At 43.4% G+C, this 24758-nt stretch overlaps 1 protein-coding gene across 1 annotated transcript in view; it reads right to left on the bottom strand.

Annotated features, from left to right (window-relative positions):
• The window catches only part of LOC134359249 (C-type lectin Cal-like), a 28872-nt gene extending 4748 nt beyond the window's left edge, over positions 1-24124 (bottom strand). The window contains exon 1 of the mRNA XM_063072212.1: positions 24092-24124. Within this exon, the coding sequence (XP_062928282.1) occupies positions 24092-24124 (33 nt within the window). The remainder of the gene's footprint in view (positions 1-24091) is intronic.
• Between the last annotated feature and the right edge of the window lie 634 nt (positions 24125-24758).

Below are 24758 nucleotides of genomic sequence, written 5' to 3'. Positions count from 1 at the left end.
AAGGAGCTGGAATGAAGTCTGCTCAGAAGGAGCAGGAAAGGATGTGGAGATAGTGGACTATCTGATACTTGACACTTTTCCAGAGACAGTTCATGGAGATCCCAGAACTAACATCTTGTGGAAAGGAATCCATGGATCTCCAGTGGAGTGGGACTGATGGGCCAAGTGGATCTTTCTTTCCATGATTTCCTCTTCTTTCCCAATCACTTGCTATCAGTGGATTTCAGATCACGGCAACTTCCTGATCAAAACACATTCCTCCTCTTACCTCTGATCCACTTCTCAATTATCTACCCTCTAATTACTGCTCCTGTTGCCTGGCAGAGAGCTGTTGGAAGTTGTTGATAAACTAGCTGATGATAGTGGTGTCTGGGACATTGGCCTAAGCAACTCATGCAGAGATGTCCTGGGACCACAGTCACCTGACTTTGAGTGAAATATTCATCCATCTATTGAACCTCCTTGACGACCTTTGTCTCAGAATCACGAGGTCTCCTCGATGTTGCACTATCAAATGCTGCCTTGTCTTGAAGGAGTGTCACTGTGAGCTCACCTCTGAAGTCCAGCTGTTTGGTCTGTGTTTGGACGAAGGGTATGATATGGTTGAACTGAGTGATCTTCATAAAACTGACACTGAATGTGAGTATGTACATTACAGCAAAGGCAATGACACTGGACAGCTCTGTGGACAACTGCTTCTATCAATTTGCTGATGAATCAGAGGGATTATCTGCTATTAAGCTGGACTGGAAATGCCCTGCTTCATTGGGAATTTGAATTTTGGGCCAGTTCATGTTGCATACATTGAAGAGGAAGGGAAAGTTTGAAATGGGTTCATTTGTAGGAAGGGTCAAGAATATGCTCTGATTTGGAGGCATTTGTCCTTGTGCAATTGGATCCTGGACTTCCGCACTTGTAGACCACGGTCAGTTTGGATTGGCAAAAACATCTCCTCCACAATCTCCATCAATAGAGGAGCATTGCAGGGACGTCTACTTAGCTCTCTGGTCTACTTGCGTTATATCTATGACTGTGTGGCTAAGTACAGCTCCCACACCATATGCAAATTTGCTGACAACACTACCGTTGTGGGCTGTATCAAAAGGGTTGATGAATCAGCATACAGGAGGGAGACTGAAAATTAGGCTGAGTAGTATAATAATAACAACCTCTCACTCAATAAGACCAAAAACTTCAGGAGAGCGAAACCAGAGGTCCATGAGCCAGTAATTGTTGGAGGATCAGAGGTGGAGAGGGTCAGTAAATTTAAATTCCTGGGTGTCACTACCTCAGAGGACCCGTCCTGGACTCATCATATAATTGTGAAGGAAGTACAACAGGGCCTCTACATCCTCAGGAGTCTGCAGAGGTTCGGCATATCATCAAAAACCTCAGAAAACTTCTATAGATGTGTTGGAAAGTGTGCTGACTGGCTGCATTACAGCCTGGTATGGGTACATCAATGTCTTTGAGCAGAAAATCCAGCAAAAGGTAGTGGATTTGGCGCAGTACATGATGGGTAAAACCCCCCAAACCATTGAGCACATCTACATGAAAGGTTGCCATAGAAAAGCAGCATCCATCATCAAAGATCCTCCCAGCCAGGCCTTGCTCTTTTCTTGCTGCCACCAACAGGTAGAAGGTACAGGTGCTTCAGGACTTGCACAACCGGGTTCAAGAACAGTGACTACTCCTCAACCATCAGGCTCTTGAACAAAACGTGATAGCTACACTCAGTTAAGGACTCTTTTATATTGTTATTTCATGCTCATTATCTATTGCTATTTATTTATACCTGCATTTGCTCAATTGTTTACAGTTTACAGTTCCCAAAGATTAGACTAGAATTGCTGTTCTACAAATTTGCTAAGCATGCCTGCAGAAAAAGAATCTCAGGTTTGCATGTGGTGACTGAAAGTAAATGTTGCTTTCAACTTTTTACTTTGAACTTTGATGTAGATTTTGAAGGAGGAGGGAACCTAGCCTGCATTTGTCATGTGAGCATCACCAGTGGTTTATCAGCAATACAGACTGATGCATTCATCATGGGAACAGGAATATGTTAGCAATATCCTGGAGATTTTGTTCAAAAGAACACAAAGTTAATCCTTATTGAGAAGGACAACTGCACAGACGTTGTAAATCTGAAATTAAAGTGCAGAAAATATTGTAATTAACACAGCATTTGCAGAGTGAGACATGAGAAAGTACAGATATATATGCACAGTAACTGTGCAGAACATGTGTCACACTGGAGAGAAAGTGGGGTGGAGGGCAGAGAAAGTGAGTGAGGCACGGGGGTGATGGGGAGGGCTGAAAGAGGGTGAACAGAGTTGGTGAATGATCAAATGTACATACAGGGGAGGAGAAAATACTAAAACAGAGATATATTTTCCCATCAGGAAGGGGTGTCCTAATAAAGTTACCAATAGCTTATCAGAACTGAAAATTGAATGGTTCAGCGTAGAAACATCTGGAAAGGGTTAAAGGAAAGTTGGTGACTTGTTGATTGGAGAGTAGTTGAACAAGTTCAATAAAACTGAGACAGATGTCAGATTGTGAGAAAAGGAGATTTACAGAGTTTGCTATTGTGCAACGTACATTCTTCACTGAACAGGTCCATTGTTTTGTTTTTTTCAGTCACAGCTGAGATGTGTTACATAACATATTGTTGATAAAACTAGAATTTCCTGTACAACCTTGTTGCTGGAAAGTGCTGTTGTTGCAAATTTTTAAGATGTCATTTTATTACGTTTGGTAAAATCCGAGTGCAAATGAGGTCTCAGTGTAACACTGCAGAATATCAGTGAGACTTCCTTATTTTTGTTCCCCAAAAACCAGATGTAACTGACCAACTGGGTCAAGAGCTTGACTCCACAATTTCTCATTTTACCAGTGGATTAAATTTCGGCATCATTTGAACCAGAATGCCAGAACCCATCCACACACCATCATTTACTTGTTCCTCACCGTGTAAAATCTTGTGATTAGCTATTTCTCCCATTAAACAACCAACTTCACATTTCCCTGCAAAGGAAATATGCTGATAGGGTGAGATTGAAAGACTGGTCTGGAGCCATTAGTACTGGAAAGAGATGGGACTAGTTTAGTAACCCCAGCGTTGATCAGGCATACATTATTAAAAACCTACCATGGTTTGGCCCACCTAGGGTGGGATAAGATGAGAATGCAGCCAGAAAGATGCACTGTCAGTGGTGGCTGGGGATGGGGAGAAATATTAATATATTCTGCCAACAGTGTATAAAGATGTGTTTAGTGTCACTCAAGAAAAGCTATTAAAATAGCTGCAACTTGAGATGGACTTTACAGGAATAGGAGGTAAATGGTATTTTTCAGTGATCACTGAGTATTTCCCTAGCGGAATGGAAGCATTCCAGTGTTGAGATTGATCAGCTGAGATGATAGCCTGTATGTTGGCTGAGACCAGGTGGGGAGTACCAGCCAGCCTTGACTTGGATCAAGATACATACTTTACTGGAAAGGTGATCAAGAGGGCTTGCATGTTGTGAGGGGGTGAAATAGAAGTTTCACATTCCAAACCAACCTCACTGTTCTGACATGGTTGAGAGAATGAATCACACCTAAAGGAAGCATAACGAAGGCCCAAATGGAGACTGGGAAAGGAGGTCCAGGGCCTTACCAGCAGAGCTGATGAAACTACAAGTAATCCCTATTCGTGGGGCAGGATCCACTCATTTTTAATGAATGACAGGATGGGCTATGCAACGACTGGAGAAAGTGATTACTGGACCAGAGAGTTGCACTTGTAAATACCAGATTAATCCAGTTTGTACAGGCGTTAGCCATTCATCTGCATGATCTAAACTGGGACATCAGTGTAGAGACTATAAGAGTGGCCAAGTGAAGGAGAATCTGTTAGAAACAGGAGGAAAGGTCATAGTTAAAGTTTTATAATCAAAACCAGGACTATAACCCAGATGGACAGGACTGTTTATGGTAGGGGTCCCCAACCATTTTTGCACTGCAGACTGGTTTAATATTGACAATATTCTTGCTGACTGGGGGGGGGGGGGGCGGGGCGGGATAGGGTTGCCACCGGACAAGAGTAGCAGTCAAATACGTTGTGTTTACCCAAGGGAAGACTACAATGACCATGAAGCCTTGCGCAGGCACCAGTGCGCATGCGTGTACCTGCCGATTTTTTCCCCTGCAAATCGTTTTTGGCGATTCTGTTTGGTGGTGTGGGGTGTTAATCACGACCGGAATATAGGTGATAAGTGGCTAATACACTCAATTTCATTTCTAAAAGGGTTTATCTAACGAATTTAATATTAAACACACAGTGCATATTTTCCTCGCATGAATATAGTGATAAGTAAATATCAGCGGAGGACAGGGGAGCTTGAAGTAAGTATTGAACGAACTTCCCGTAGAAGTGGCAGAAGCAGGTTCGATATTATCCTTTAAAGAAAAATTGGATAGGTATATGGACAGGAAAGGAATGGACGGTTATGGGCTGAGTGCAGGTCGGTGGGACTAGGTGAGAGTAGCGTTCGGCACGGACTAGAAGGGCCGGGATCACCTGTTTCCGTGCTGTAATTGTTATATTGCTATATAAGTAAGTCAATAGCATCATAACATTTTAAATAACGTTTGGATATTAAACACACAGCACATATTTTCCCCATATGAACATATAAAATCATTGCAACACACCAATATCGCTGAATCAGTGGGAGCCCTGGGCTTGTTTTCCTGCAACAACACGGTCCCATTGAGGGGTGATGGGAGACAGCGATACTCGAAGGGGGTTCCTTGTGTCCAGTCTATTCCGCAATTTACTTTTCATTGCATTCATTGCAGAAAACTCCACTTCACAGAAAAATGTTGGAAATGAAAGCAACGTTTTCAGTGCTTTCGTGGCTATCTCAGGATATTTAGCCTTGACTTTGATCCAGAATGCCAACAGAGGTGTTATGTCAAACATACTTTTCAGCCTGCCATCATTTGCAAGCTTCAGGAATTGATCTTCTTCCCGTGCTGACATGGATGACGCGTTGCTAATGACCTCGCGTGCGTTCAAACTCAACAGTGCATGACAGGGAATGAGGAAAGGTGCAGCTGTCTCATATTGCCAAATCGTATCGTTTCCTGGCAGCCCGGCAGCACATGCTTTGCGGCCCGGTGGTTGGGGACCGCTAGTTATGGGAATCTTGACTGTGTTCTGATGGAAACTACAACATCATCCCTTTGAGCTCTGTCTCCATCACAAGCAAGTGCACAATCGAGGAAATGAAGAATAGCAACCAGCTGTGAAGTTATCAATGGTATGTGGTTTTAGATTAGATTAGATTATGAGGACACTCAGTCCTCGTTTATAGTCATTTAGAAATGCATGCATTAAAAAATGATACAATGTTCCTCCGGTATGATATCACAGAAGCACAGGACAGACCAAGACTAAAACTGACAAAAACCACTTCATTATAATGTATAGTTACAATACTGCAAAGCAATACTGTAGTTTGATAAGAGCAAACCTTGGGCACGGTAAAAAAAATGTCTGAAAGTCCCGATAGCCCCAACATCTCATGCAGACGGTAGAAGGAAGAAACTCTCCCTCCCGGTAGAAGCTTCCAGCACCGCAAACTTGCCGATGCAGCACCATTGGAAGCACCCGACCACAGTCCGACTCTGAGTCCGTCCGAAAACTTCGAGCCTCTGACCAGCCCAAGCACCGAGCACCATCTCTGCCGAGCGCTTCAACCCCACCCCGGCCACCGAGCAACAGGCAAAGCCAAGGATTCTGGGCCTTCCCCTCTGGAGATTTCGGATCACACAGTAGCAGTGGCAGCGAAACAGGCATTTCAGAAGTTTCACCAGATGTTCCTCCGTGCTCTCACGTCTGCCTCCATCAAATCAGAATTGTGCACGGCACCCTACTTGACAGATAACAGATATCATCACTGCAGTGGCCGCGCGCGCCGCGTCGCGCCGCCATCTTCTCCTCCTCAGAATCATGAGCAATGTGATAGCGCGTGGTACTCTAAAAGCAGCATGGTGCTTGGGGAACATTCTGTGGGGAGTGGATAGACTTGAGAGGGGGATTCTGTATTAATACTCATTGTGCAGAGGCAATGTAGTGAGGGCCAGAGAGACACCCTAAAACAAAATGATGATAATCTGGGACAAGCTAGCAGAACAGGGACCCAAAGGGCAGAAGTGGAGTTCCAGTTCTTGCAGCCATTTTAGGATACAAATAAAAAGGTTATTGATAGAGTGAATAAAGACACCCAAAGCCATGATAAAATGCAGTGCTGCCTGGATTTTGTCAGTAGTCGGAGGGAACGTGTATATCTCTAAGCAATCCATATGCCTATGCAATCGAGTTATACGAGTCCAAGAGAGGAGAGAAGCTGATGCAGTGTTACCACAGGGAAATCACTGGGCTTGTCTGGACAAGATTGTAGGAAGAATCCTGCCTGAATATGGTTTTTCTACAAATGATAATTGTTTCCTGTTCATACTGCCTGTTAAAAACAAAATGTTACTCTTGTATACTTTGCAAACAACACCTCCTGTGTTGCAACATCAGCAAGAGTTTATTACAAGAAGCAGTTGCAATGCAATCTGACTAGCAACTGAAATAATATGATGTAGGAACTGAATTAATGATTATAGGGCAGAATCCCCTCAGCCAGCTATAGAAGGATTCTGCAACTGACTGTTTATGACAGTCACCCACTCAACTAGCACCCATTCCACATTTAACTGCTGATTGGGAAAAGAGCATTGGGAAGGATAAGGAAGTCATGAGCAACTGTTGAAAAGGGTAAAGGACAATGAGAGTAGTGCCAAAAATTACTCTTGAGAATCCCGGCTTTTGGAACAGTATTCAGAATTGGGGCTTGAATGTACACGTCCATTCCTGCATTTGACTCACCTCTCAAATGCTCATTATTGTACAGCTGATTGTTATCATGATCATTATTATTTTAGTTTGCAGGTAAGATGCTGTATTATGAGGATTGTCATAATGGGGGGGGGGGAGGGGTGCAAACTACCTGAGGAAAGCAACAGCAACCATGCCTCTGCTCTGAGCCTGGCCCTGTGGCTCAGAAGGGTAGGGAACTGAAGAGAATGGCAGCAGTAATAGGGACACGAGAGTCAGGGAGACAGATAGGTGATTCTGTGGACGCGAAAAGAAACATGGTTGGTCGCTTGCCTCCTAGGTGCCAGGGTCTGAGATGTTTTTGGACACGTCCATAATATCCTGAAAAGGGAGGGTGAGCAGCCAGAATTCGTCGTACTTATTGGTTCCAATAGCACAGGAAGCAAAAGGGAGGATGTCCTGGAAAAAAAAAGGGAATACAGGGAGTTAGGAAGGAAGCTGAGAAGCAGGACCTCAAAAGTAGTAATCTCGGGATTACTGCCTGTGCCATGCAACAGTGAGGATAGGAATAGAATGAGGTGGCAGATAAATGTGTGGCTGAATAATAGGAGCAGGAGGCAGTGATTCAGATTACTGGATAATTGAGACATCTTCCAGGACAGACGGGGCCTGTACAAAAGGGTCGGGTTGTACTTGAATCCAAGGTGGACTGATATTCTTGCGGGCAGATTTACGAGAGCTGTTGGGAGTGGTTTAAAGTAATATGGCAGGGGATAGAAATCAGTATGATAGAACTGAGGATGAACCAGCAGGTTTACAAGTAGATGATGGATGTAACAAGAATGTAAGGAAGGACAAGCCAATGATTGGGTACAAATGCAGAGCAGAGATGGCTGAAGTTTCTGGGAATAGTTCACAGGTCACAGGATCGATATGTCTGGCAGAGGAAGAGGATCTCAAATGTCAGGGGTGGGCAACCGTGGCTGACAAAGGAAGTGAAGGACTGCATAAAAACCAAGTAAAGGGCATATAAGGTAGTGTACGGGGTCTTTCTTTTTTATGCTAAATTTAAAATGGCTTCTTTGTTATGTTAAATGCTGAGAAAGTCTCTAGCTAGACATTTGTTTGGGTTAATACAGATAGCAGGGTGCTATTAGCCAGTGGATGGTCATGTATCATTTTCTTTTCAGATGATAATGCTGTCTCATGTGACTGTGGACGGGGTTTTGGCGGGGAGTCGGAGGAGAGACGGGGAGTCGGTGGAGAGACGGGGAGGACAGAGGAGAGACGGGGAGGGTGGTGGGGGGATGGGGAGTCGGAGGAGAGACGGGGAGGATGACAAACGTGCGGAAAGGCTCCGGTCGATCACTCCGGGTGGTCCCGAACGTGAGTCGACAGGATTCGGGTGGTTGTCTGGAATCGATTGAGCTCTAACGGTTGCGGGCGAAGAACTTGGACTTTGATAAGTCTTAGTGCCTTATTTTTTCATTACTTCCTTTTCTGTATTGAATTTATATTAATGTCATAGAATTAGTAATATCTATAAAGTGTACTTGGTAAAATGTACTGGGTGTGCTGGCTGATGATCGATGTTTGGGATCGATTCGGGTGGCAACTGACTCCGTGGGAAGCGTTGAGGCAGGTGCTGGGTGGGATTTCCCCTAGACATATACGAGCCAATATAACTGAGCGTTACAGTAGTAAAAGTGAGTGGAAAGTTGGATGATTGGGAAGATTTTAAAATCCAACAAGTGGCAACTAAAAAGCTGTAAGAAGGGAAAAGATGAAATATGAAGGCAGACTAACCAATAATATAAAGCAGGCACCAAAAGTTTTTTCAGTTATATAAAATGTATAAGGGAGGTGAGAGTTGATATTGGACCACTGGAAAATGATGCTGGTGAGGTAGGAATGGGGGACAAGGAAATAGGTACTTTGCATCTGTCTCCACTGTGGAAGACAATAGTGGTGTTCTCGAGGTCTGTGAGTGTTAGGGAGCAGAAGTGAGTGCCATTGCCATTACAAAGGAAAAAGTTCTAGGCAAACTTAAAGGTCTTAAACTGGATAAGTCACAAGTCACCTGGGCCATATGGACTACATCCCAGAGTCCTGAGAGAGGTTGCTGAAGAGAAAATGAATGCATTGCTCATGAACATTCAAGAATCACTTGATTCTGGCATGGTCCTGGAGGACTGGAAGATTGCAAATGTTACTCCACTCTTTAAGAAGGGAGAAAGGCAAAAGAAAGGAAATTATAGGCCAGTTAAACTAACCTCAGTGGTTGGGAAAGTGTTGGAGTCTATTATTAAGGATGAGATTTGGGGGTACTTGGAGACTAATGATAAAATAAGTCAAAGTCAATATGATTTCCATAATGGAAAATCTGGCCTGACAAATCTGTTAGAGTTCTTCCAGGAAGTAACAAGCAGTGTGGACAAAGGTGAGGCAGTTGATATCATATACTTGGATTTTCAGAAGGCATTTGATAAGGTGCAACACATGAGGCTGCTTAACACAATAAGATCCTATGGCATTACAGGAAAGATATTGGCACGGATAGAAAAATGGCTGACAAGGAGGAAGCAGCAAGTGGGAACAAAAGGAGCCTTATCTGGTTGACTTCTAGTGACTAGCGGTTTTCCTCAGGGATCAGTATCGGGACTGCTGCTTTTCACATTGTGTGTCACTGATTCAGTTAATTTAATTGACAGCTTTGCGGCAGTTTGCGAATAATGCGAAGACAGATGGAGGGGTAGGTATCGCTGAAGAAGCAATATGATTACAGCAGGACTTAGACAAGTTGGAAGAATGGACACAAATATGGCTGAAGGAACACAGTGTTGGGAAATGTATGGTCATGCATTTTGGTAAAAGGAGCAACAGTGCAGACTATTATCTAGATGAGGCAAAGTTTCAAACATCAGATGTGAGGACACAGACTCAAAATTGAGGGTAACCTTTAGAAGTAAGGGGGAAGTTTTAGCCAGAGAGTAGTAAATCTGTGAAATGTGCTGCCACAGTCTGCGGTGGAGGCCAAGTCCATGAGTATATTCGTGGTGGAAGTTGATCATTTCCTGATCAGTCAGGGTATCAAAAGATATGGTGACAAGGCAGGTGTATGGGGTGGAATGGGATCTGGGATCAGCCATGATGGAATGGCAGAGGAGCCTTGATAGGCTTGATGGCCTAATTCTGCTTCTATGTCTCATGGTCTTATGGTTATGTCGTAGGGTAAACAAGGGGAGTGTAAAGGATCTAATCCTGAATGCCCAACTGGTCATTCTTAGCCAAGACCTAGAGAAGGAACTGTGGCAGAGGAAAGAATAATGACTACTACTAATTAATAAATACAGACGTGGATTGTGCTAATGTGGTAACAGGGAAGCACAGATGAAGTCCAGAAATAGACAACATCCAGGTTTCCGGAAATTCAGTAATTATAAACACAAATACAAGAGATCCGCAGATGGTGGAAATCCAGGTGAATAAACAGAAAATGCTGAAGGAACTCAGCAGGTCAGTCAGCATCTATGTGTACCCGTTGTTGCAATAACAAATTGAATTTACTGTTAGACTTGTGAATTATCATTTTATTCTGTAATCAAGACCTGGACTGTTACTTAATTGTCTTCCTGGATCTACCATTTTGTTATCAAAATCTAGTTTTACAGGTAAACTCATCAACTGAGCACGCAAAGCTGTTCCAAGTTCATGCTCAGATAGATCAGCTTTGACTGGTGTGCGCCACTTTTAAATAAATCACCCGTTATTTCAAACACCAAGTCTGTGTAGTTCGAAGCATACTGAGGGGAAGTGGGAGGTTGTACGCTTTGACAAGAGAAATAGAAAAATGGAATGCTTTACATGTTGAGAGATCAGTAAGTGTTAATCAAGTCAAGTCTAATCTATTGTCATTTTACTATACACATGTATGCCATGAAACGAAATTTTTCTCTGGACCAGGGTGTAAAGCACGGTAGTACATATAAGATACATATCACACACAATAATTTAGAAAAATAAGAACTAAATCTACAAACAAATTACACATAGATGAACAGAGTAAAGTGCATAAATTAAATATTGTAGGGTGCAGTACAATTTATCCGCTGACACTTCGAATGCGATGCAGCAGGGATTTTCAGAAGTCTAATGGCCTGAGGGAAGAAGCTATTTCCAATCCTGAACATTCTTGTCCTTATGCATCAGATGGTAGAAAGTCAAAGAGGGTGCTGGATGGATGGGTGGGATCATTACTAATACTAAGGGCCCTGCTTATGCAGCACACCTGGTAAATGTCCCCGATGGATGGTAGGGAGAGCCCTATGATTCTGTCAGCCATTCTCACAGTCCTTTGTAGGGGCTTCCAGTTTGATTTTCTGCTCCTCCCATACCAGATGAAGATGGAGCATGTCAGGACTCTCTCAATAGTGCTTTATAAAATTCAGTTAAGTTGGGGAGAGAGGGATCCTCACGCCTCAATCTCCTCAGGAAGCGTCTTCTTATTCATGGAGGAGATTCTGAGGGACCAGGTGAGGTCATCCGAGATGTGAACTCTCAGGAACTTGGTGCACTTAGTTCTCTCTACGGACGTGACATGTATATGCAGACAGCTATGGCTCATCTGCACCATCTGAAGCCCACAATCATTTCCTTGGTCTTTCCTACATTCAAACTTAGGTTGTTATTCTCACACTAGTTCACCAGTCGCTCCACTTACTTTCCGTACTCCAACTCATCATCGTTGTCAATAAGGCCAGACACTGTGCTGTCATCCACAAACTTGATGACGCAGTGTGTGAAGAGATGTATGAAGAGATCCTGACATCTTGGTTCTCCAGATGCAGAAACTTATTTGGAACAAGCAATTATGATGTCAAATTACATGTTGCCTGTTACTGTAAGGACTTTGGAGAACAAAAGCAAGTCTGATCTTGGGTTGGAGGAGCAATACCTCATATTCTGTCTGTGTTCCCCTCAGGCCAATGTCAAGCAGGCTTTAGATGATCTGAGTAATGGGATCAACATGCACGAAACAGCGCACCCTAACGCCGTCACCATTGTTTTGGGAGATCTTAACCAGGCCAGTCTGAAAAAATCACTAAGCAACTACCATCAACAGATCACTTGCAATACCAGAGGAAAGAACGCACTGGACCATTGCTACATTACCGTCAAGAATGCCTACCGCGCTATTCCACGCCCTCACTTCGGGAAGTCTGATCACCTAGCTGAAATTTTACTCCTTGAGTATAGGCAGAGACTGAAGACTGCAGTACCAGTAGTGAGGATCAAGAAGGTATGGACAAGGGAAGCACAGGAGCACCTACAGAACTGCTTTGAATCAGTGGACTGGACTGTATTCAGGGATTCATCTTTGAACCTGGATGACTATGCTGCAGTTGTTACCAGCTTCATTAAAACCCTTGTGGATGAGTGTGTGCTCTCAAAGACTTATTGTACATTCCCAAACCAAAAGCCATGGATGAACCAGGAGGTACATCATCTGCTGAAGGCCAGATCCGTGGCATACAAGTCCGGCAACCCAGGCCTGTACCAGAAAACCAGGTATGATTTGTGGAGGGCCACTTCAAGGGGGAAGAGACAATTTCAAATGAGGTTGGAGGCAACATTGGATGCACAGCAACTCTAGAAGGGTCTGAAAGACATTACTTCCTACAAAACGAAACCCAATAGCATGAATGGCAGCGATGCTTCACTACCAGATGAACTCAACACCTTCTATGCCCACTTTGAAAGGAAGAACACAACTACAGCTGTGAAGATCCCTGCTGCACCTGATGACCCTGTGATCTCTGTCTCAAAGGCTGATGTTAGGCTGTCTTTAAAGAGGGTGAACCCTCGCAAGGCAGAAGGTTCCAGGAGGCAGAGAGGGCTGAGTGGGATGGGTAAAATAGACCAAAAAGTCATGGAGAGGCTGATGCTTGAAAACACCAGAAAGGGGGTGTTGGAGGGTCCCAGTCGAGGAGTTGCTCAGTCTATCGTGTGAAAGAGATCAGGAGACAGAGAGAGAGAGAGAGAAAGAGAGAGAGAGAGAGAGAGAGAGAGAGAGAGAGAGAGAGAGAGAGAGAGAGAGAGAGAGAGAGAGAGAGAGAGAGAGAGAGAGAGAGAGAGGGAGAGACATAAACACAGAGACAGAGACAGTCAGATAGAGAGAGAAAAATGGTACATCTGGAGCCATACTGTGGAATATGGGAGGTTGTGCTGTTTGCTGGGACAATCAGCAAAATAGAATATTTCATACGGTGAGAAACTGTGTCATACGGTGACACAGCATTTGACAGAGTGCAGCATCAAGGGGACCTGATGATTCTGAGAGAGGCTTCATCAAGGAGAGAATGCTTCAATGGTTGAATTCATTCCCCCACAAAGTCTCAAAGTCCCAGCCCAAGCCATCACTGCAGGAGTTCCTTAGGTCGGTGTCACACATACAACCATCATCTGCTGCTTCACCAGTGGTCTTCTGTCCATCAGAAGGCTGGAAGTGTGGACTTTCCCTGGTGACTCCACAATGTTCAGTTCACAACTCTTCAGAAAATAAAGTCGTCCATCCAGCAAAATCACATTGAATAGAGTCGTTGAATCCTGGAGTCATCCAGCCTATCGTTGCTTTTCTGCTGCTTCTGCGCGGGAGGGGGGAGCTGGTGGGGGCTTTGGGGTTCTAACATTTAACTGTCATTTATTCTTTGGGACACTCCTCTGTTTTCGTGGATGTTTGCAAAGAAAAAGAATTTCAGGATGTATATTGTATGCATTTCTCTGATATTAACTGTACCTTTGAATCTTTGAACATATTACATCATAGTCATAGTCATAGTCATGGTCATACTTTATTGATCCCGAGGGATATTGGTTTTCGTTACAGTTGCAGCATAAATAATCAAATAGTAATAAAACCATAAATAATTAAATAGTAATATGTAAATTATGCCAGGAAATAAGTCCAGGACCAGCCTATTGGCTCAGGGTGTCTGACCCTCCAAGGGAGGAGTTGTAAAGTTTGATGGCCACAGGCAGGAATGACTTCCTATGACGCTCAGTGTTGCATCTCGGAATGAATCTACTTATAAACCTGCTGGCCCATCCTCAGCTCTATCATACTGGTTCCCATCCCCGTGCCATATTAGTTTAAATTACTCCCAACAGCTCTAGCAAACCTGCCCACAAGGATATTGGTCCCCCTTTCATTCAAGTGCAACCTGTACTTTTCGTACAGGTCCCACCTGCCCCAGAAGAAGTCTCAATGACCCAGAAATCTGAATCCCTGCCACCTGCACCAATTCTTCAGTCACACATTTATCTACCACTTCATTCTATTCCTATCGTCACTGTCATGTGATACAGGCATAAATCCCGAGATTACTACCCTTAAGGTCCTTCTTCTCAACTCCCTTCCTCACTTCCTGTATTCTGTTTGCAGGTCCTCCTCCCTTTTTCTTAGGTACCAATATGTACCATGACTTCTGGCTGCTCACCATCTCTTTTGAAGATATTGTGGACGTGTTCAGAAACATTGTGGACCCTAGCACCTGGGAATCTATGCTGCACTGCCAACAAAATAAGTATTTCCTCTCTTAGATTCAAAGACCAAAACAACGGTTGAGTTCCCAAGGAGTTCTCTATGTAACACTAGAATATCAGCGTGACTTCCATGCTTTATAACTTCATAATTTCTCATTCTACCTGCAGATTAAGTTTAGGCATCAAGAGAACCAGCACACCAAGACTCGTCCACACACCATCATTTACTGCTTCCTCACCGTGTAAAATCTTCAGTTTTGCTATTTCTCCCATCAAACAGCACAATCTCCCATTTCTTATGACACACTCCAAGTGTGGCATTTACCAATTCATTTTCAATAAATGCTAGTTCAGGAGATTGTCTGTGACCATCACTGTAGGTACAATTCTAAAAATTATTAGACATGTTTTGCCCAGTACAAGGAAACAAAATATTGCAAAAATGACAGTCAACGTCTGTTCCTCAAAACCTCAAAGTCTCACTCTTTGAGTGACCTTGGTACAAGTCTCTTTTCCTCCAACTGTGCCCTGCTGATTGCAGCTTTTCCTCCTGTGAGTGCTTCCACCACCCCCAATAACCATATCTTGAAACCTTCCCTCCTCCTTGATCTCTGTCTCTCTCATTCATTAACTAGCTGAGATACAGGTGTAAATGTGTATCCAATAAAGTAGCCACTGAGTTTATCTGTATATATAAAATCAGCCAATTATTTGGCAGCAACTTAAGGAATGAAAGCCTGCAGGCATGGTCAAGAGGTTCAGTTGTTGTTAAGACTGAATATTAAAATGGGGCAGAAATGTGTTGTAAGTGACTGACTGTGGAATGATTGTTGGCACCAGACAGGATGGTTTGGTCAGAAATTGTTGATCTCCTGGGATTTACACACACAACAATCTCTAGTGTTTACAGAGAATGGTGCAAAAAACAAACAGAAAAAAAATCCTGTGAGCTGCAGTTCTGTGAGCATACATACCTTGTTAATGGGAAAGGTCAGAGGAGAATGGCCAGACTGGTTCAAGCTGACAGGAAAGGGACAGTAGCTCAAATAACCATGTGTTACAACAGTGGTGTGCAGAAGAGCATTTCTGAATGCACAATGTATTAAACATAGAAAATAGGTGCAGGAGTAGGCCATTCGGCCCTTCGAGCCTGCACTGCCATTTATTATGATCATGGCTGATCATCCAACTCAGAACCCCGCCCCAGCCTTCCCTCCATACCCCTGACCCCCGTAGCCACAAGGGCCATATCTAACTCCCTCTTAAATATAGCCAATGAACTGGCCTCAACTGTTTCCTGTGGCAGAGAATTCCACAGATTCACCACTCTCTGTGTGAAGAAGTTTTTCCTAATCTTGGTCCTAAAAGGCTTCCCCTCTATCCTCAAACTGTGGCCCCTCGTTCTGGACTTCCCCAACATCGGGAACAATCTTCCTGCATCTAGCCTGTCCAATTCCTTTAGGATTTTATACGTTTCAATCAGATCCCCCCTCAATCTTCTAAATTCCAACGAGTACAAGCCCAGTTCATCCAGTCTTTCTTCATATGAAAGTCCTGCCATCCCAGGAATCAATCTGGTGAACCTTCTTTGTACTCCCTCTATGGCAAAGATATCTTTCCTCAGATTAGGGGACCAAAACTGCACACAATATTCCAGGTGTGGTCTCACCAAGGCCTTGTACAACTGCAGTAGTACCTCCCTGCTCCTGTACTCGAATCCTCTCGCTATAAATGCCAGCATACCATTCGCCTTTTTCACCGCCTGCTGTACCTGCATGCCCACTTTCAATGACTGGTGTATAATGACACCCAGGTCTCGTTGCACCTCCCCTTTTCCTAATCGGCCACCATTCAGATAATAATCTGTTTTCCTATTTTTGCCACCAAAGTGGATAACTTCACATTTATCCACATTAAATTGCATCTGCCATGAATTTGCCCACTCACCCAACCTATCCAAGTCACCCTGCATCCTCTTAGCATCCTCCTCACTGCTAACACTGCCACCCAGCTTCGTGTCATCCGCAAACTTGGAGATGCTGCATTTAATTCCCTCATCCAAGTCATTAATATATATTGTAAACAACTGGGGTCCCAGCACTGAGCCTTGCGGTACCCCACTAGTCACCGCCTGCCATTCTGAAAAGGTCCCGTTTATTCCCACTCTTTGCTTCCTGTCTGCTAACCAGTTCTCCACCCACACCAATACCTTACCCCCAATACCGTGTGCTTTAAGTTTGCACACTAATCTCCTGTGTGGGACCTTGTCAAAAGCCTTTTGAAAATCCAAATATACCACATCCACTGGTTCTCCCCTATCCACTCTACTAGTTAAATCCTCAAAAAATTCTATGAGATTCGTCAGACATGATTTTCCTTTCACAAATCCATGCTGACTTTGTCTGATCATTTCACCGCTTTCCAAATGTGCTGTTATCACATCTTTGATAACTGACTCCAGCAGTTTCCCCACCACCGACGTTAGGCTAACCGGTCTATAATTCCCCGGTTTCTCTCTCCCTCCTTTTTTAAAAAGTGGGGTTACATTAGCCACCCTCCAATCCTCAGGAACTAGTCCAGAATCTAACGAGTTTTGAAAAATTATCACTAATGCATCCACTATTTCTTGGGCTACTTCCTTAAGCACTCTAGGATGCAGACCATCTGGCCCTGGGGATTTATCTGCCTTCAATCCCTTCAATTTACCTAACACCACTTCCCTACTAACATGTATTTCACTCAGTTCCTCCATCTCACTGGACCCTCTGTCCCTTACTATTTCTGGAAGATTATTTATGTCCTCCTTAGTGAAGACAGAACCAAAGTAATTATTCAATTGGTCTGCCATGTCCTTGCTCCCCATAATCAATTCACCTGTTTCTGTCTGCAGGGGACCTACATTTGTCTTTACCAGTCTTTTCCTTTTTACATATCTATAAAAGCTTTTACAGTCCGTTTTTATGTTCCTTGCCAGTTTTCTCTCAATCTTTTTTCCCCCTTCCTAACTAAGCCCTTTGTCCTCCTCTGCTGAACTCTGAATTTCTCCCAGTCCTCAGGTGAGCCACTTTCTCTGGCTAATTTGTATGCTTCTTCTTTGGAATTGATACTATCCCTAAATTCTCTTGTCAGCCACGGGTGCACTACCTTCCTTGATTTATTCTTTTGCCAAACTGGAATGAACAATTGTTGTAGTTCATCCATGCAACCTTTAAATGCTTGCCATTGCATATCCACCGCCAATCCTTTAAGTGTCATTTACCAGTCTATCTTAGCTAATTCACGTCTCATACCTTCAAAGTTACCCTTCTTTAAGTTCAGAACCTTTGTTTCTGAATTAACTATGTCACTCTCCATCTTAATGAAGAATTCCACCATATTATGGTCACTCTTACCCAAGGGGCCTCTCACGACAAGATTGCTAATTAACCCTTCCTCATTGCTCAAAACCCAGTCCAGAATAGCCTGCTCTCTAGTTGGTTCCTCGACATGTTGGTTCAAAAAACCATTCCGCATACATTCCAAGAAATCCTCTTCCTCAGCACCTTTACCAATTTGGTTCACCCAGTCTACATGTAGATTGAAGTCCCCCATTATAACTGCTGTTCCTTTATTGCACACATTTCTAATTTCCTGTTTAATACCATCTCCAACCTCACTACTACTGTTAGGTGGCCTGTACACAACTCCCACCAGTGTCTTCTGCCCCTTAGTGTTACGCAGCTCTACCCATATCGATTCCACATCTTCCCGGTTTATGTCCTTCCTTTCTATTGCGTTAATCTCTTCTTTAACCAGCAACGCCACCCCACCTCCCCACCTCCCCTTCCTTCATGTCTATCCCTCCTGAATATTGAATATCCCTGAACGTTGAGCTCCCATCCCTGGTCAGCCTGGAGCCATGTCTCTGTGATCCCAACTATATCATAATCATTAATAACAATCTGCACTTTCAATTCATCCACCTTATTACGAATGCTCCTTGCATTGACACATAAAGCCTTCAGGCGCTCTTTTACAACTCTCTTAGCCCTTATACAATTATGCTGAAAAGTGGCCCTTTTTAATGCTTGCCCTGGATTTGTCGGCCTGCCACTTTTACTTTTCTCCTTTGTACTTTTTGCTTCTACCCTCACTTTACACCCCTCTGTCTCTCTGCACTGGTTCCCATCCCCCTGTTGTGAACTAACCTCCTCACGCCTAGCCTCTTTAATTTGATTCCCACCCCACAACCATTCTAGTTTAAAGTCACCTCAGTAACCCCCGCTAATCTCCCTGCCAGGATATTGGTCCCCCTAGGATTCAGGTGTAACCCGTCCTTTTTGTACAGGTCACGCCTGCGCCAAAAGAGGTCCCAATGATCCAAAAACTTGAATCCCTGCCTCCTGCTCCAATCCCTCAGCCACGCATTTATCCTCCACCTCATCGCATTCCTACTCTCACTGTCGCGTGGCACAGGCAGTAATCCCGAGATTACTACCTTTGCGGTCCTTTTTCTCAACTCCCTTCCTAGCTCCCTATATTCTCCTTTCAGGACCTCATCCCTTTTCCTACCTATGTCATTGGTACCTATATGTACCACGACCTCTGGCTCCTTACCCTCCCACTTCAGGATATCCTGGACACGATCAGAAATATCCCGGACCCTGGCACCAGGGAGGCAAACTACCATCCGGGTCTCTGGACTGCGTCCACAGAATCGCCTATCTGAACCCCTTACTATCGAGTCCCCTATCACAACTGCCCTCCTCTTCCTTGCCCTACCCTTCTGAGCTACAGGGCCGGACTCTGTGCCGGAGGCACGGCCACTGTCGCTTCCCCCGGGTAAGCTGTCCCCCCCAACAGTACTCAAACAGGAGTACCTGTTGTTAAGGGGCACAGCCACCGGGGTACTCCCCATCACCTGACTTAACCTGTATTGAACCTTGAAGTGGATGGGCTACAGCAGCAGAAGACCACAAGCATACACTTAGCGGACACTTTAAACAGGCACCTAATAAAGTGGCCACGGAATGTATATCAATCAATCTATCTCAAAATCTCAACTTTCAAACTAAATACACCTGAGAAGTCATACTTGACAAATTTGTGGAGTTCTTTGAGGAGATAAACAAGAGGGTAGATGAAGGTAAAGTAGTAGATGATGTTTATATGGACTTTCACAAGGCCTTTGACATGGTCCTTTATGGCAGACTGATCAGGATAATTAACTAGCGTGGGATTGGGGCGATGGTGGATTGGATTCATAATTGGCTTCGATGTAGAGTGTGATTGTTGAGTCTTATTTCATAGTCCAGAAGCCAGTGTCTACTGGCGTGTCATGGGGGAGGGGGTCGGGGTTGGTGCTGGGATCAAATAGTTTGTAATCTATCTAAGCAATTTGGATGTGAATGTACAAGGAAGGTGGTTAGGAAGTTTTTGTATGATACCAAAGTAGGTAGTGTGGTAGAAAGTTATGAAAAATTACATGAAGATCTTGATCAGTGAGGTATGTGGGCTGTGAACTGGCCAATGGCTTTCAGTCCAAATAAATGTGAGATATTGCATTTTGGGAGATCAAACAAAGGTAGGACTTTTACAGTGAATGTTAGGTCACTGTGGAGTGTTACAGTATAGGGACACCAAGGAATGCAAATGCATGGTTTGCTGAAAACAGCTTCACAGGAAGATTGGGTGGGAAAGAAGGCATTTGGCGTGTTGGTTTTCATCAGTCAGGGCAATGAGTACAGGAGTTGGGAATTTATGTTGCAGTTGTACTGTATAAGAGATTGGTGAGGCTGTACTGTGTTCAGTTTTGGCAACCTTGTTATAGGAAAGATGTTATTAAACTAAAATGAGTGTATAAAAGATTTACCAGGATGTTGTCTGAAGTGGGGGATTGAGTTACAAGGAGAGGTTGTGTCGATGAGTGGCAAATTGATGTTCAATTCTTGCCACTGCCAATGTCATTTGTTACTTTTTTTTCATTTTTATATATTTTTAATGACTTCCATGAAACTTTGGTTAATTGGGCAGCTGCTTAATTGAGCCAAAATATCTGGTCCCGATGTGAACCAATTAACCAGAATCCACAGTACAACACTTTGCACTGAGATGAATTGAAAGCCATTTGATGATGGTTGTCCCAATTCCTGAGCTAATCAGGATCCTCCTGTAATTTGTGACAACCTTCTTTGCAGATCTCCATGCTCGTCTCTGAGACATGAAGTTATGTGTTCAAGTCAAACAACAGAAACCAGAACACCAAAAACAATGGTGACAATTCAGTCCAGAGCCAGGGGGATCCTGTATTACAGCAGCTGCTGTGATTTCAGATTCTTTCAGCTGGTTGTAAGTTTCCCAACTATGACTCTCCACAGTTGCAGAACTTTGATAATTTTGTCTGCATTCACTATTCTCCCACTTTCTGGTTCCATGGGTGAAACTTCTGATGTCCATGTGTTCACATACTCCTTTAACCTCTGTGCAACCTCAGCAAGCAACTAACCTTTCATTTTCCGCAGAGCGACTACGATAATGAGTGTACGATCTGCTTTGGAGCCTCGTTCTCTGAGTAAAGTTATGCTCCTTCATTTCCTCACTACAGCATTCAGTGTCGGCACTTCCAGCACTGTCTCCACCTCAGGAACGAAACATCTCCTCACCAAGTCAGACTCCAGGAATTCACTTGCCTTGTTCGACTCCCCAAGCTACAGAGAATGCCTGTTCTTTTTGAATGCCATTTCAAATGAAAAGGGAGGGAGGAGAAGATGGCGGCGTGACGCAGCGCACATGGCCATTCCGAATGAATATCGTATTTGTCAAGTAGGATGCCGTGCACAATCCTGATTTGATGGAGACAGCCGTGAGAAGTGCAGAGGAACACCTGGAGAAACTTCTGAAATGCCTGCTTCGCTGTCGCTGCTACTGTGCGATCGAGAATCTCCGGAGGGGAAGGCCCCAAATCCTCGGCTTTGACTATTGCATATTGCCAGGGCTGGGGTCGAAGCGCTCGGCAGAGATGGTGATCGGTGCTCGGTGTCGAAGAGGTGGTCGGAAGCTCGGGGTTTTCGGACAGACTCGAAGTCGGACTGTGGTTGGATGCTTCCGGGATGCTGCATCGGCAAGTTGGCGGCACTGGAGGTTTACCGTCTGCGTGAGATGATGGGACTTTCGAGAGACTTTGAGACTTTTATTGTACCATGGTCCGTTCTTATCAAATTACGGTATTGCTTTGCACTGTTGTAACTATATGTTATAATTATGTGGTTTTTGTTAGCTTTTAAGTCGGTTTGTCATGTGTTTTTGTGATATCATTCTGGAAAAACATTGTAATGATTTCTTAATGCATGCATTACTAAATGACAATATAAGGGGACTCATAATCTAATCTAATCTAATCTTTCTCTTCCTGTGAAGACAGCAGAGCAGTTTTCAAACCCACCTCTGTCTTCACTTTGCTGTCAGTGAGTCCCAGCTGCTGCTCAATCACACTACTTGCACATTTACCTTGAAATCTGTTGGTGGAGCTAAAGCAATGGCTATTGTCTGTGGTTCTGCTTTTCTCCATCCCGTGAGTCTCTACCTTACCACCTCCCCTCTTTCTCTTTAATTTGTCTGTTCTTTTTCACTCAGTAATGGTCCCTTTAATAAAACTGATCAGGAGGAAGAGGAAGATGCTGTTCACCCTTATATCAGGAAATCTGCTGATGCAGAAATTTTGCGTTCAACCTTAGGTTGACTTGGCTCCCCTTGCTGGTTACCTGATGGTAAGGGAGCACCACAACAAAAAGTAAATGAACACAGTGAAGTGCAGGCCTCAGCATAATGCACTCTTTACTCCTTTTTTATTCTCTTCAAGTATCAATCTGTCTCCTTCTCTTTTCACTATTCCTTCATCCCTTGATGCTTATTTCCCTGTCTTTCCCTCTCTGTCTTGTTCTCGCCCACTCTCGTCTCTCCGTTGTTATTTCTCTCTGTCTCTCAGTTAACCTGTCTTGTCTGGAACTGCAGACAGCCCTGTGAGCGAAGCCCTCTTGTTTTACTGGGATCAAAAACAAGGGAATGATGATGGCGAGAGTAGGACCATGCAGGAATTTTATGTTTGGAGTCATGGGATAGTGGCAAAGTACTAAACGAGTACTTTTCATCCGTTTTGTCTGAGGAGTAGGACAGGGATTAGAGAGATCGGTGTGGGGTGTTCTGATATTTTGGGACATTTTAAGATCAAGACAAAGGTGAATCCAATATCAAAGATCCTCATCAGCCAGGTCATACTCTTTTCTTGCTGTTGTCATCAGATAGAATGTACAAGTGCCTCAGGACTTATTCAACAACAGTTACTACCCCTCAACCATCAGCCTCTTGAGGAAGAGAGGATAACTGCACTCATCAATTGAGATGCTCCCACATCCAATAATCTCACTTTAAGGACTCTTTATCTTGTTATTTCATGCTCTCGTTTATTTATTGCTGTTTATTTACATTAGCATTTGTGCAGTTTGGTGTCTTCAATGCGCTTGCTCTTTCATTGATCCTGTTTACAGTTACTATTCTATAGATTTGCTGAGTCTGCCTGCAGGAGAAAGAATCTTGGGGTTGTATGTGGTGACATGTTGTGACATATTCTGATAATAGTTTTTACTTTGAACTTTGAATCTCTTGGAGATCATTAAAGTGTATCAATCACCAAGGTCTGGTGGGATCCTTATGGGAACTTGAGTGCTATTGGAGAGGATTCTGGGGGCAGGATTTAATCACACATGGAAGAACATGGGTTAAATTAGGACAGTCAACAAGGTGGAGAAAATTATTTGAGGAAAATGAATAAATAGGGAATGGAGCGATATGAATTGATGGAAACAATTATTTTAATCTGGCATTATGCTGAGCAGCTGTACTGGTCTGAGTTATATTCCTCACCTAGACACCCCCTGCTGGTTAACTGCTGATAAACTAGCACAACTCAATAAACTGTACCTCTCCCCTTTGGCTTAAAATTCACTTAACTGGAGTACGGAACTCATAACCACTCATGAAACATGAACATAACTGTTACCTACTCACAGCAGTCCAAAAATACAGGGGTAGCTTGAGTTTACTTTAAGCTAGGCACAACTGTATCAAGTGGTAGCGTGATGATGTATGGAATTAATGTATTTTTTATATATATATATATATATATATATATATATAAACATACTAAATTATTTAAATGAAGATGAAAGCTTAATCAACCAATATATGTACAAGATTACTAAACATTATTGAAATATCAAATACACACTCCTCCTTCCAGTTATAAACTCCAACTCAATAGGCTACAACTCAACTCTTATACACAGTATACTCTATTATATATTATACACAGTATATTGCATAACACAACCATTAGATACAGACATCCACTGCATAGTAAATTTTAAATTGTCCTATTCAGACTTAAAGATGCAAAAACTGTGGGGGACACTGTGGAATAACATCTTTCCTAAAAAGTTGGAGGGGGGGGGCAATCACTCTTCTTGGCAGGTCGCAACCTGTGACTGTAAGAACAATATCAATTTCTGGAGCCTCCTCCATGGTGGTTTCATGAGTTGTTTCTGAGAGTGCAAGAAGTGGTTCTGAGAGCTCTGTACAACTTTCTTCTCCTTTTCTCTCTCTGGATCTACTTCAATTCCTTCCATTTTAATTCTCACATACCTTCTCTTTCTCATTCACATTCTTTCTCTCCATCTTTACTCTCCTTCTTCTAGTATGTCAGCTTGTTCTTGGGAAGGTTCATTTGGTTCACTGGAGTATTCTCTTATTAATCCTTCTATTGCTAACTTTACAATTTGATCTCTCCTTTTGGCTTCCACGTCCACATCATCTGATGAACCCTGTTTTTGTACCCCTGTGTCTCCTTTCTTTTTGGCCTTCCATTCATCCAATTGGTGTTTAGTCTTTTCATCTATTTTTACAAGCAGCTTTTTGTCTCCCCTTGAAGTTCATGTAATAACCTTAATGCAAGCAGAGTAGATTCTGGTTCTTTAAACTTACAAAAACAAATGCTTGCAACTTTCCTGAAGCTCCTTGAACTCTCTTCCAGGTTAAAACCAAGCAACACTTCACAAGTAACTGCCTGATTAACATACCTGAGGCTTTGTCAGATATGTTGCCTACAAAAACTGTTGTAGTCAGACCACTGCTTTCATCATTTTAATGCTTGCACTGAGCAGCACGGTCCTTCCTTGATCCAGTATACTTTTCAACCAGAAGCACAGAGGATGGCACCAACACCCGTTTGTCCTCTATTGGGCAGTGGTTCGTGGTGTTCAGCAATGAGAAAGTTGTGGCATCATGTACTACCCTTCTTGCAGTTGGCTTC

The sequence above is a fragment of the Mobula hypostoma genome, chromosome 20 (assembly GCF_963921235.1).
Source record: "Mobula hypostoma chromosome 20, sMobHyp1.1, whole genome shotgun sequence".
Classification (NCBI taxonomy): Eukaryota; Metazoa; Chordata; class Chondrichthyes; order Myliobatiformes; family Myliobatidae; genus Mobula; species Mobula hypostoma.
This window is presented reverse-complemented; position numbering and strand designations above follow the sequence as displayed.